Genomic DNA, 12,427 nt, shown 5'->3' on the forward strand with positions numbered 1-12,427 from the left:
GAGAGTCCAGGTGTTGATAGGAAGAGTATAGTGGAGAGAAGGAGGCTGAAAATACAGGAGAGAAGGGAGAATTCACCATAAAAATCCCTGTGAAGATGGGGAGGGATTGGCCTTGGATGGCAGAAATGGCAGCACATTTCTTATTGTAGGCAGAAACAGTGGACACCCAGCAGTAGGCTCACGGTTGTATTGTGGGAACGTTGAGGGAGTTGGATTTGATGGCTTTTCTGTGTAAAGTAGGAGGTGAGAGAGGTGAGGTTGTCATGAGTAAGAAGGGGAGGTTGAGAGAATGGGGACATAGTTGCTGTGGTTATGGGAAGCTAGCTTGATCAGAGGTTATGTTAGATTGCCCGACAGCATTGAGGGTCCGTTGAGGCTGCTCATTGGGCATTTATAGTGGTATTTTTTGCCCTTTTGTGTGTTTTTTCTTTGGCAGCCCTCAGCTCTCTGAGATGAAGCATGGAGAATGTGGACAGTTGAGATTGTGAGTTTTGTGGGATTGGAATGATGTAGATACAGGAGCAGTGGTTAGCAGGTATTACTATATTGGTAAGATTGCCATTGAAGTGATGGACACGGATGGAACCCAGTAGGGAGGGAAATGTGACAGAAGGGAGCTTGGAGAAGTGCAGGTGTCAGTGGACTGGCAGCCCTGTTGAGTCACAGTGCTGTTTTGGTGGGAGAAGGGAAGCAAGCAAGGGTTCTGGATGACTGTGGTCTGGGAGCAGAAGGTGTGAATTAGCGTAAAGGCTGTCAGCTCTGGCTGTGTCTGGCAAGCGCTTGGAACTTTTTAAAAACACTGATGCCCTAGGTCTTACCCATAGACTTGTGTGGGACCTGAGCCTTAGTGTTTTTAAAAGTTCCCAGGTGATTCCTGTGTGTATGTAGCCAGGGTTGAGGGGCACTGGATTAGTCATGTTGAGGATGTGGCAGTTTTAGCTAATGACTACATCCAGTTGTGATTGTGGGAGTGAGTGGCTGGGGTGGAGTGGAGGGAGGAGGTCGTGAGGACAGAACCAAGGGGTTTGGATATTGGCTGTACCATCTGTATGGATGTGCCAGTTGCACAGTGTGGCAGGGAGTAGACTGGTGAGCCAGAGCTCCCCGTGAGGAATGGCTAGGTAAGTAGCTGAGAGGAGCAGGGGACAGGGTGGAACAGGTGGATGCTAAGATCCTTAGGTACCAGGCATTTGTTTTATTTTGATTTTCCAGAAGAGCTGGGGGGAAATAGTTTGGCATCAGTGATGGGATGGAAGGAGGAGCTCCACTCTGAAGGGTGTGGCTGTGAGAGGATAGGCAGCTGGCACACCTGAAGGTTGAAGGACTGGGGAGAGGCCGACTTCACACCAGGCAGGGATGTGGAGGGAGCGATGCGGGAACAGGATTAAGGCTATAGGGAAACTGATTATGAAGAAGCATTTCTAGAGGACAGAGCAGAGTACGAGGAATCTCCCAGGATAAGGAAGTTCAGCACATTCTGGGGATGGCAGTACCGCACATTGTCTAGTGAAAGCATGTAAGAGTCCTCAGAAGTGTCATCTCAGCTGCCTCTGAGAAGGGTAGGGCCCTGGGGGCTGTATTCTTCCCACAAGCTGTCGTGAGTGCTCGTCTCTCTAAGGAAGGTCAAGGGGTTCAAGCTTTTCTCCTGCCTGGGGGCCTTCTTACTGCTGTGCCGGTTGCCAAAATGTCTCTGGTGACCCACTAATGAGAAGAAGCCTTTTCTGACCCCCACACCCCACCATGATAAGGTAACTTTTCTAGGGTAAGCTTCCATAATATCCTTTGTGACACCTACCACTTTGAGGTTTTATTAATATGTATTCTTGTGTCACTTGACTGTAAACTCCATGAGAACAGAGACTGAGTTCATGGAATAACCCTAGCCCATGCAGTGCCTGGTGCACAGTGATTACTCAGCAAATCCCTAGGGAATGAGTGATTTATTTAGGGAACATCCGAAGTGGTGGTCCAGGCAGAGAGTGAATGGGAGGGCAGTACCTGCTGAGGGGATAGTATGTGCACAGGTCCTGATGGGTTTTCTCTCTGGCATAGGAAGAAGTGGGATTCTGAGTAACACTTTAGATTGTTTTATTATTATTATTATTTTACCTTTTTGTTTTTCTGATAGGCCAGTCCCAAGATAATGAAAAGGAATTAGCTGCACTCTTTCAACTATGGCTAGAAACCAAAGACCAGGCTTTCTGTAAGGTAAGGTATTAAAGAAATACCAGATCTGGGGCACCTTGGTGGCTCAGTCAGTTAAGCAACTGGCTATTGATTTCAGCTCAGGTCATGATCTCACAGTTTGTGGGAGCAAGCCCCTTCTCAAGCAGGAGCCTGCTTGGGATATTCTTTCTCACCCTCTCTCTACCCCTTCCCTACTAGTGCACTCATGTGTTCTCACCGTCTCTCAAAATAAATAAAAAATTAAAGGAATACCAGATCTTTCTTACTGGGTTTCCAGAGCCCTTAAATTAGCCAGAATTCTTTAGTCCATTTACCTGTTCATGTTTTCCTTTTCTCCAGCAAGAAAATGAAGACAGCTCAGATGCCACAACACCTGTTCCTCGGGTGTGAGTATAATACTTTAATGGTGGGTGGTTTTCCATGAAATTATAGTTTAAGGTACTGCCGTGGTTTTGCTGACATTTCTTAGCATGTTAGAGCCATAAGTGGACTTTAAAGATCCTAGGAGTCCACTGTTCTTACCTGCCTTAACATACCTGAGAAGGGCAGCACATTCCCATCAGTAAGAGTGGCTTTCTGAGCAGAGGATTCTGAATTGGGGGAGGACTGCATAGTGGAGTCTTTGAGGTGGATGTAATCTATCTTGTAGGAGGGCTTACTCTTTTCCCCAAATTCTCCTTCAGTTCCCATTTGAGAAGGATTCATCTAATCTGTCTTTCTCATTTTACCTATGAAGAAATTGAGTCATGAGTTCAAGTGACTTCCTGAAGGTTAGTGACAGGACTAGAATCTAAGCCTCTTGACCTCTAATCCTGAGCTCTTTATATTACATCATGTCATGTGACTGTTTCCAACCTGGTGTGGTCCCTTTTGTTACCCCCAGCCTCGTTGAGATACAGTTGACATATAATACTGTTTAAGTTTGAGATGTACAACATAATTGATTTGATGCATGCATATATTATGAAATGATTACCATAATAGTTGCATTTATTATCTCACATAATTGTCCATTCTTTTTTTTTGTGGTGAGAACATGTAAGATCTCTCTTCTTAGTGTGTGAACCAGTATTGGTAACTGTAGTCATCATGCTGTGCATTCGATCCCCAGAACTTACTCGTTTTCTAACTGGAAGTTTGTACCCTTTGACCTGCCTCTACTCATTTCCCCCATCCTCCAGCCCTTGATAACTACCATTCTACTCTCTACATTCTACACTCTATTTTTGTCAGTGCGGATTTTTTTAGATTCCACATATGTGAGATCGTACCGTATTTGTCTTCTCTGACTGACTTATTTCACTTAGCATAATGCCCTCAAGGGCCATCCATATTGTTGCAAACGGCAAGATTTCCTTTTTTATGGTTGAATCATATGGTGTCTTAAGGAATATATATGTTCATTGACTGATAGGCAGTTCGGTTGTTTCTGTGTTGTGGCTCTTGTACATAATGCTGTAAATAAGGGTACACATCTCTTTTCAAGATTTCATTTCCTTTGGAAGTGCACCCAGAAGTGGGGTTGTTGGATCATATGATAGTTCTAATTTTTTAAGGAATCTCCATATGCTTTCTGTAGTAGCTGAAGCAGTTTAACATTCCTACCAGCAGTACACAGCAGTTCTCTTTTCTCTATATTCTTGCTAACATTTGTTGTTTTTCTATCTTTTTGGTAATAACTATTCTAACATGTGTGAGTTGATCTCTTATTGTGGTTTTGATACATGTAGATTTGCAAATATTTCCTCCCATTTGCTTTTTCATTTTGTTTTCTTTGCTGTGCAGAAGATTTTATGTGATGTAGTATCACTTGTTGATTTTTGCTTTTGTTGCTTATGATTTTGGTGTCATGTCCAGAAAAGTATTGCCAAGATCAGTGTCCAAGAACCTCTTTCATATGTTTTCATCTAGGAGTTGTACAATTTCAGGTGTTATAGTTAAGTCTTTAATCCATTTTGAGTTGATTTTTGTGAGTGGTATAAGATGGGGTCCAAATTCATTCTTTCCCATGTGGATATCCAGTTTTCCCAATACTATTTATTGAAGAGACTGTCTTTTCCCCATTGAGTGTTCTTGGCTCCATTGTCAAATATGGAGCCAGTGGTTTGACCATACACAAAATGGTTTATTTCTGGTCTTTTGATTCTGTTCCATTGGCTTATGTGTCTGTTTTTATGCCAGCAGTGTACTATTTTGACTATTATAACTTTGTAATAAAGCTTGAAGTCTTCATATGTGATGCTTCCCACTTTGTTGTTCTTTCTCAGGATTGCATTGACTATTCGAGGTTCTTTGTGGTTGCATATAAATTTTAGGATTTTTTTTCTGTTTCTGTGAAAAATGGCATTGGTATTTTGATTACGTTGAATCTATAGGTGATTTTGCGTTGTATGGACATTTTAACATTATTTTTCCAGTTTGTGAACATAGACTGTCTTTTCATTTATTTGTGTTTTCTTCAGTTTCTTTAATCAGAGTCTTACAGCTTTTAGTGTACACATCTTTCACCTCCTTGGTTGAATTTATTTCTAAGCATTATATTGCTTTGATGCTGTGGTTTGGTTCTTTAGATTCCTGAATGCCAGCATGGAGGGCCAGCCTGAATGTGACAGAACTGTTTATGTAACAGGGGTATAGAACTCACTGTCTCTTGGAAGCAGAAAAACCACCATTGTCATATTACAAATATGAAGTCTTTTGTTCCTCTAAGGCTGAATTTTTTTGTTGTCATTACATGGGGCTTAGCAACAGTACTGAAAACAGGTAAAAATGTCAGTCTCACTACCTAGTACTTTTCTGGATTTCTAAGACTCAAGTAATTTTTGGAAATACAGGAGTTACTTGGTAGGATCTGGAAAGTCAACTTTTGACCTTTGTGGGAACAGAGTACTAATGAAGGGACATTTTTTTCATGGTGCAAAGGAATGGTTCTGGGTGCTGGAGAAGGGGTGATGGATACAAAATTCTTTATGTTCCAGAAGAACTGACTATGTGGTGCGGCCCAGCACGGGGGAGGAGAAACGAGTTTTTCAGGAACAGGTAAGAAATACCTAGAACCCAGTGAAAATCTCTGCATCTGTGTGGCCATGCTGAAAAAGCTCTGAGCCCGATCTTCTTGGAGTCCAAATTCTTAGAGGGAATTCATACCCTTAACCTTAGACATTCTGTTGGTTGAGATTGTTTGCTGGGGGGTGGAAATGGTGTGAGGAAAGGGAGTAAGAAATGTTTTGATGGGTTTTTCTTCCAGTTAGCAAAATAAATTTACATTTATCTCTCAGTCCCTTTGGTAATGACTATGGCTTTGGAGACCACCTATTTCCACTCTGGTTGGCTCAGTATTCCTAGTGGAATAGCCTGTTCCCATTAGTCTCTCCGGGTTGATCTCCTACTGTTTGAGAGTGTTAGAAAGAACCCCACTAATTCTGACTTAGGTGCCTTGTTCCTTTTCTCTTGTTAGGAGCGTTACAGATACAGCCAGCCCCATAAGGCATTCACCTTTCGCATGCATGGCTTTGAGTCTGTAGTGGGGCCTGTGAAGGGTGTTTTTGACAAGGAAACCTCGCTCAACAAGGCTCGGGAGCACTCCCTGCTGCGCTCTGACCGTCCTGCCTACGTTACCATCCTGTCTCTTGGTATGTGCCATCTATTTGTTTCTGTCATCAGCTGTCTCTCCCAATCCCTGGCTTTGAGGGCTTTGAGGGTCAAATGTAGTTTTACGAGGCCTTGGAGTTTGGGACATGAAGGGGGATTCTACCCCCAGAGATTAATGCCAGGAATCAGTTTCTTCCCTGATGTCTTGGGCTCACGTTTACTTTCATTCAGGAATTTTTTACAGACCAGCCAACTAGCATAAATATGGAATTTGCTACCTCCAGGCTGATTCTTTCATTTTATTTTTTATTGTTTTTGAATGGATATTTAGCAGAGGAGATTTATTTTTCCTTTTATATATATACACATATATACGTATATATATATATATATATATACACATATATATACACGTATATATACACGTATATATACACATATATATATACACATATATACACATATATACACACACACATATATATATATATATATATATATATATATATATATATACACACATTAAGTTTATTCTTTGAGAGAGCACATGCGTGGGGAAGGGGCAGAGAGAGGGAGAGAGAGAATCCTAAGCAGGCTCTGCATTGTCAGCTTAGAGTCCGACTCGGGGCTTGATCTCACTAACTGTGAGATCATGACCTGAAGCAAGATCAAGAGTCAGACACTTAACCGACTGAGCCACCCAGGTGCCCCTAGATGGATTCTTAAAAAAATTTTATGTTTATTTATTTTTGACAGAGGGAGAGCATGAGCGGGGGAGGGGTAGAGAGAGAGGGAGACACAAAATCTGAAACAGGCTCCAGGCTCTGAGCTGTCAGCACAGAGCCTGATGCGGGGCTCTAACTCACAGACCACGAGATCATGACCTGAGCCGAAGTCGGATGCTCAACTGACTGAGCCACCCAGGCGCCCCTAGACGGATTCTTTTAAACATAAGACGTTTAACCTTTTTTTGTGCCATGAAGCTCTTTGGCAGTCTGGTGAATCCTGCAGACTCTGTCTCAGGATTTTGTCCTTATTTATTGTTATTTATTTATATTTTTTATTTTTTTTAAAGATTTTATTTTTAATCTATATACCCAACATGGGACTCAAACTCACAACCCCAAGATCAACAGTTGCATGCTCTACTGACTGAGCCAGCCAGGTACCCCAGGATTTTGTCTTTTTTTTTTTTTTTTTAATGTTTATTTTTGAGAAGTGAGTGCAGGTGGGGAAGGGGCAGAGAGAGAGGGAGACACAGAATCCGAAGCAGGCTCCAGGCCCTGAGCTGTCAACCCAAAGCCTCATGCAGGGCTTGAACTCATGAACTGTGAGATCATGACCGGAGCTGAAGTTGGACGTTCAACCGACTGAGCCACCCAGGTGCCCCCAGGATTTTGTCTTTAAATGAATAAAATACTTAAGAGTTCTAAAAGAAACCAGTCCTATTAAAATATTTATCAAAATCTTAAATTTATGGTGCAGAAATATATGTGTTTTTTATGTTATTAAATGACAGCCTTTAGTAGCAGGTCACTTAGCTCCTATAATTTCCGAATAGCGATGAGTGGAAATGGTATCGTGAGTTGTCTACAGTAGCTGTGATGTGTGTGATACGAAAATACCTGATTTCTGTCGCAATATCACACTACTGCCAATATAAAGTTTGTTACCATTGCTCATAATTGAAGGAAATGCTAAATTTTAGTCAGATATATAACTTTTTTCCTCACCCAAGTTCACAGACCTCAGTTTTGGCTCAGGGTGTCTGGAGTGTAGGAAACTGTCTCCAGAGGGCAGTGTCCACCTAGTGCTGAGTCTGACTAAGGCAGAGAGACACCTCAGCTTCTCCCCACAAGAGCAGGTAGAGGGACAATGCTCCTCAGTGGCAGCCCTGCTTGACTCTTCGACTTTCCATTTTCTGATGTCCTTAGTTCGAGATGCTGCAGCCCGGCTGCCTAATGGGGAAGGTACCAGGGCCGAGATTTGTGAGCTGCTCAAGGACTCCCAGTTTCTGGCACCAGATGTCACCAGCACTCAGGTAGGATGGAAAAGAGACAATGTTTTGTTCCAAAATGGATTTAAGAAAACCTACAAGAAAATATACAACATAATGATTTCTTAAAACTGAATGAAAAAGAGGAAAGAAGGAGATCCTGAGAAATGTGAACAATGATGACCTATGACCCTTGCAGTCTGTGGAGCACAGATTTCCCTCTACCCTTTACTTCTGCTTCTACTGCAGCTTCTTAGGTCACTGTCTCCTTCAGGGGACTGCGCAGTCTCCCAGGAATCTTGCCATTGGTAGTATTGCCACCAGATTGAGATAGGATCTGCGACTCACACCCGGTGGTTTTTCCCTGGTGTCTGAGTCTGACTGGTCCCTTTTCCACTTTGTTCTGCTTCTCAGGTGAACACAGTAGTGAGTGGGGCCCTGGATCGGCTGCATTATGAAAAAGACCCATGTGTGAAATACGACATTGGGCGAAAGCTGTGGATCTACCTGCATCGGGACCGGAGCGAGGAGGAATTTGGTGTGTGAGGCTCTGACTAGATGAGGGATGCTTCTGAGTTATTGCCCCAATTCCATTCTGCTTTGTGATGACGTTCCGGCAGGATAGGAATATAGAGGCAAGACTTAGCCCGTTGGCGAGGCCACCAGTGAGGCCTTGGCTCTTAATGAAACCACCCTCCTTACTGTGCTGAGGTTGAACTGTTGCTGAAACTTAACCACCTTTGTTTGCAGAGCGGATTCACCAAGCACAAGCAGCTGCAGCTAAAGCCAGAAAAGCCCTTCAGCAAAAACCCAAGCCTCCATCCAAGGTGGTAAGTGACCTCCTGAGAGCAGCTGCCTTAGCGGTGTCAGGGATGGTGGCAGCCAGGCCTTCCCTGAATTCCCTGCATCAGGAACCATGCCATCCTTTGGTGACTTTGGCTAAACTATCTGCCTTCTGCTTGTAGAAGTCTGGTAGCAAGGAGAGTTCATTGAAAGTCCTCAGCAGTGGCCCTTCTGAGCAGAGCCAGATGAGCCTCAGTGACTCCAGCATGCCTCCCACTCCAGTCACACCTGTGACCCCCACCACTCCGGCTCTGCCTGCCACTCCGATCTCCCCTCCTCCTGTGTCCTCGGTGAACAAAAGCGGCCCTACTCCTGTCTCAGAGCCAGCGAAATCTAGCTCAGGGTGAGCTCTTTCACTGTTTTCTCCAGCTTTCTCCCTCCAGAGATCTTTTGTGTGTATGGCTTAACTTGCTTTATTTTTTAATCATCCCCCTTGCCCCCATTTTCTCGTAGTGTTCTTCTGGTGTCTTCACCCACAATGCCACAGCTAGGAACAATGCTCTCCCCAGCTTCCAGCCAGACTCCACCAAATTCTCAGGCAGCCGCCCGTGTGGTGAGCCACTCTGGCTCGGCTGGACTGCCCCAGGTGCGGGTGGTGGCCCAGCCTGGCCTTCCTACTGCTACTCAGCAGTCAGCAGGGCCGACTCAGACACTGCCACAGATGCCAGCAGGACCACAGATGCGCGTTCCAGCCACTGCTACTCAGACCAAAGTTGTGCCACAGGTAAACGGGGACGGCAGAGCTGGACCTCAAGGTGGTCTGATGGGTCCAGTTGGCAGAGTGGGTAAGGACCAAGGAGCGTTAGATTATTGCTGCTGCTGCTGTTTCACACAGCGACTCATTTGATGTTCAAAGCTGGCTAAGCGTTTTTAAGTCGTTGTATTTTACATGTTGGGAATCAGAACTTTTGAGAAGTTTAGTGATTTACCCAGGATTGTAACATCAGGATCCTGGTGGATGGAGGTGGAATGTGATTCTAAATCTCAGGCCCTTTCCATTGTGCCTGTCATCTTAGCCATACCGCTAATAGTTGGGTAATTTTAGAGAAGAGTCTTACTTCCTGCCTCAGTTTCCTTTGCTGTAAAAGGGTATAATATTTGTTCTCCGTATGTAGGAATACAACAGGATGTTAAATGTGCAAGCTTTCTGAAAATTAAGGTGCTCCACACAGATACAAGAACTTTACAATGTGCACTTTAGAGCACAGTGAGCCTTAAGCACCGATAGAGCAGAAGTAGTCTCGGGGGAGCACTTCCTGGGCAGTGGCACATGCCGGAAGCGGCTCGCTGTGCCAGGCTGCGTCTCAGTATCTAATTGAGCTCTCCACCTCACGCTTGAACCAGACAGTAATGGCCACCGTGCCGGTCAAAGCTCAGACTGCGGCGGCCACTGTGCAGCGGCCTGGACCTGGGACAGGGCTCACGATGACAAGTCTCCCTGCCACAGCCAGCCCCGCGAGCAAGCCAGCCACCAGTTCTCCTGGGAGCTCCGCTCCGAGTGCTTCCACAGCTGCTGTCATTCAGAATGTCACAGGACAGAACATTATCAAGCAGGTCAGTGGAAATCTCTCTGGGTGGATCCAAATCCTTTTTCCCAAAGCAGAGGAGAGTCAGAGATCTTAATGATTTGTAACCTTTGATCTTTAGTTCATGGGTATTTCAGTGGTGAGTTCCCACCAACGGCAGTACAGGCTTCAAAAATGCTGAAGATTTCCCCTGTTTCTTTCCAAAAAATTCAGCATGTAGTAGTTGAGCTTCTTGATTTGGAGTAGACTTCCCATGAATTTACTTAGTGAATATCTTGTAGTGTGACATTATACACTTTGTTGGCCTTTCTGTTTACCTTTAATAATAGTAGGATACATTTTTATTTTCCTGGTTATGAACATGCACAGATGATAATTGAACTTCAAAGAATGGTTAGGCAGTGGGCGGCTTGATCTCAGGCATGTGAGTTTGAGCCCCACATTGGGTACAGAGATTACTTAAAAATAAAATCTGTAAAAACAACGACAAAGAATTTTTAGGTAAAATAGCAATGATAGGTGTGCTTATCATGTGCCTGTACTGTGCTGAATATTTTATAGATATTAAATAATTTAATCCTCATAACGCCATGGGGTAGGTGCTTTTGTTATTCTCGTTTTATAGATGAAGAAACGGAACCATATAATGGTAAAGTATTGTCATTTTTTTCATTAAATACTTACTGAGTGCTCTTTTGTGCCAGGCTCTGTCCAGAGTATTGGGGATGTGGTGGTGTATGACATAGACTGAATCCCTGCTTTGTGGGCTTATCTTCTCCTGGGGCTAGGGGACAAAAACCACTTCAGGGACAGGTATAGAAGAGCTATGAACATCAGTAACCAGGGGAAGGACTACAGAGTGACAGGGGTGCCATTTGAGCTAAGGTAATCTATGAAGGTCTGAGGGGAAGAATGATATTAGTGTGCTGTATTTTGATTATCTGGGGACAAAGCATTCTAGGCATAGGAGTAGTAAGTGAAAGTGCCACGAGTTAGTAATATGCTTGAAGAACAACAGGAAAGCCATCAAGCGTGTAGCTTAGTGAGCAAGTATCAAAGTGTTAGAAGGGGGGGGCTGCTTGAGAGGTTAGCTGTGGTTAAGTCCTGTTGGACTTTGATTTTCTCTTAAATGTGATGGGGAGCCATTTAAAGATTGTGAGCCAGAGCGACTTGATCTAGTGTACATTTACAGAACCCCTTGGCTGCCGCGTAGGATGGAATTCAAGGGACAGGAGCAGAAGCAGGGAAACCAGGGGCGAGGTGGTCGCAGCAGGTCCAGATCCTCAACTGGTGCTGGCTTGTGTGCGTTGTCTTTGGAGGTAGGAGAGGCAGTGGGATTCCGGATATGGGGTTGACGGTAGAGCCAGTGTGATTCTTCTCCAGTGGGCAGATTATGGGGTCTGTTGAAAGAAGGGAGTTGAGTGTGCCCCACAGCTTTGGGCTTGGGTGATTGGGTAGATTGTGATATCATTTACTGAGATAGAAGAAAACACTGGGGTGCAGAGACTGGAATACAGACTGAGAGAAAAGTGTGTTGAAGTCAGCATCTATATCGGGTATACGAAGGTGTGAATGACATGAAGCTAAAAATTGGTCACTCATTGGTTATGGGTAATGAGTGCACTTGACTGGGCCCAGCGGATTGGTGGTGGTTTGGGAATGGATTCAAAAGAGAATGTAAGATGAGGAAGTAGAGACAGGGAATAGAGGCAGTTTTTAAGCAATTGCACTTTCAAAGAGAGCAGAGAATGGGGGCTGGTGGGAATGTGGAGTAAATGAGGATCTGCTTCTGTGTACGTTGGGAAATGTTAAAGCACATTTGCATTCTGATGGCAACAGTCAGTAGAGAGGAGGAAATTGCTCATGCAGCAGACAGTCCCTGAGGCTAGAAGAGTACATGTGTTACACATGGGAGATTGGCCTTCCACAGGCATTGGTGCGGCTCCAAAGCCCATGCTTGATCACTGTGCCATACTCCTCTCAAAATTGAAGATCGGCACAACTATAAATAAAAGACATTTTTGAAACAGTTGGGGATATACAAATATATATTATTAGATAATACTTGTAGGTCATTATTGGGTAATAATAGGTGGGACTTTTTTGTGTGAGTGTGGCCTGACGTGTGATCTGTCTTGGAAAATGTTTCACGTGCACTTAAAAAAAGGTGTGTATTCTTCTGTTTTTGGATGGAATATTCCATGATCTCTGTTAAGTCCATCTGGTCCAATGTGTAGGTGATTACTATTATTTTTTTAATTTAAAAAGTCCTTTTCTGTGTTGG

The 12,427-nt window shown here is 44.0% G+C and overlaps 1 protein-coding gene across 3 annotated transcripts in view; it reads left to right on the top strand.

The window, feature by feature from the left end:
- Positions 1-12,427, top strand: part of NFRKB (nuclear factor related to kappaB binding protein) — a 39,625-nt gene that overhangs the window by 21,024 nt on the left and 6,174 nt on the right. For 2 of the 3 annotated variants that reach the window (XM_025928363.2, XM_025928364.2), the window contains exons 14-23: positions 2,129-2,208; positions 2,527-2,573; positions 5,166-5,226; positions 5,645-5,819; positions 7,713-7,819; positions 8,189-8,312; positions 8,525-8,604; positions 8,740-8,960; positions 9,071-9,341; positions 9,962-10,171. In XM_025928363.2, the coding sequence (XP_025784148.1) occupies positions 2,129-2,208; positions 2,527-2,573; positions 5,166-5,226; positions 5,645-5,819; positions 7,713-7,819; positions 8,189-8,312; positions 8,525-8,604; positions 8,740-8,960; positions 9,071-9,341; positions 9,962-10,171 (1,376 nt within the window). The remainder of the gene's footprint in view (positions 1-2,128; positions 2,209-2,526; positions 2,574-5,165; positions 5,227-5,644; positions 5,820-7,712; positions 7,820-8,188; positions 8,313-8,524; positions 8,605-8,739; positions 8,961-9,070; positions 9,342-9,961; positions 10,172-12,427) is intronic. The other variant, XM_086678667.1, reaches the window with a different exon arrangement.

The sequence above is a fragment of the Puma concolor genome, chromosome D1, assembly GCF_028749965.1.
Source record: "Puma concolor isolate L17-30 chromosome D1, mPumCon1.1.hap2, whole genome shotgun sequence".
Taxonomy (NCBI): Eukaryota; Metazoa; Chordata; class Mammalia; order Carnivora; family Felidae; genus Puma; species Puma concolor.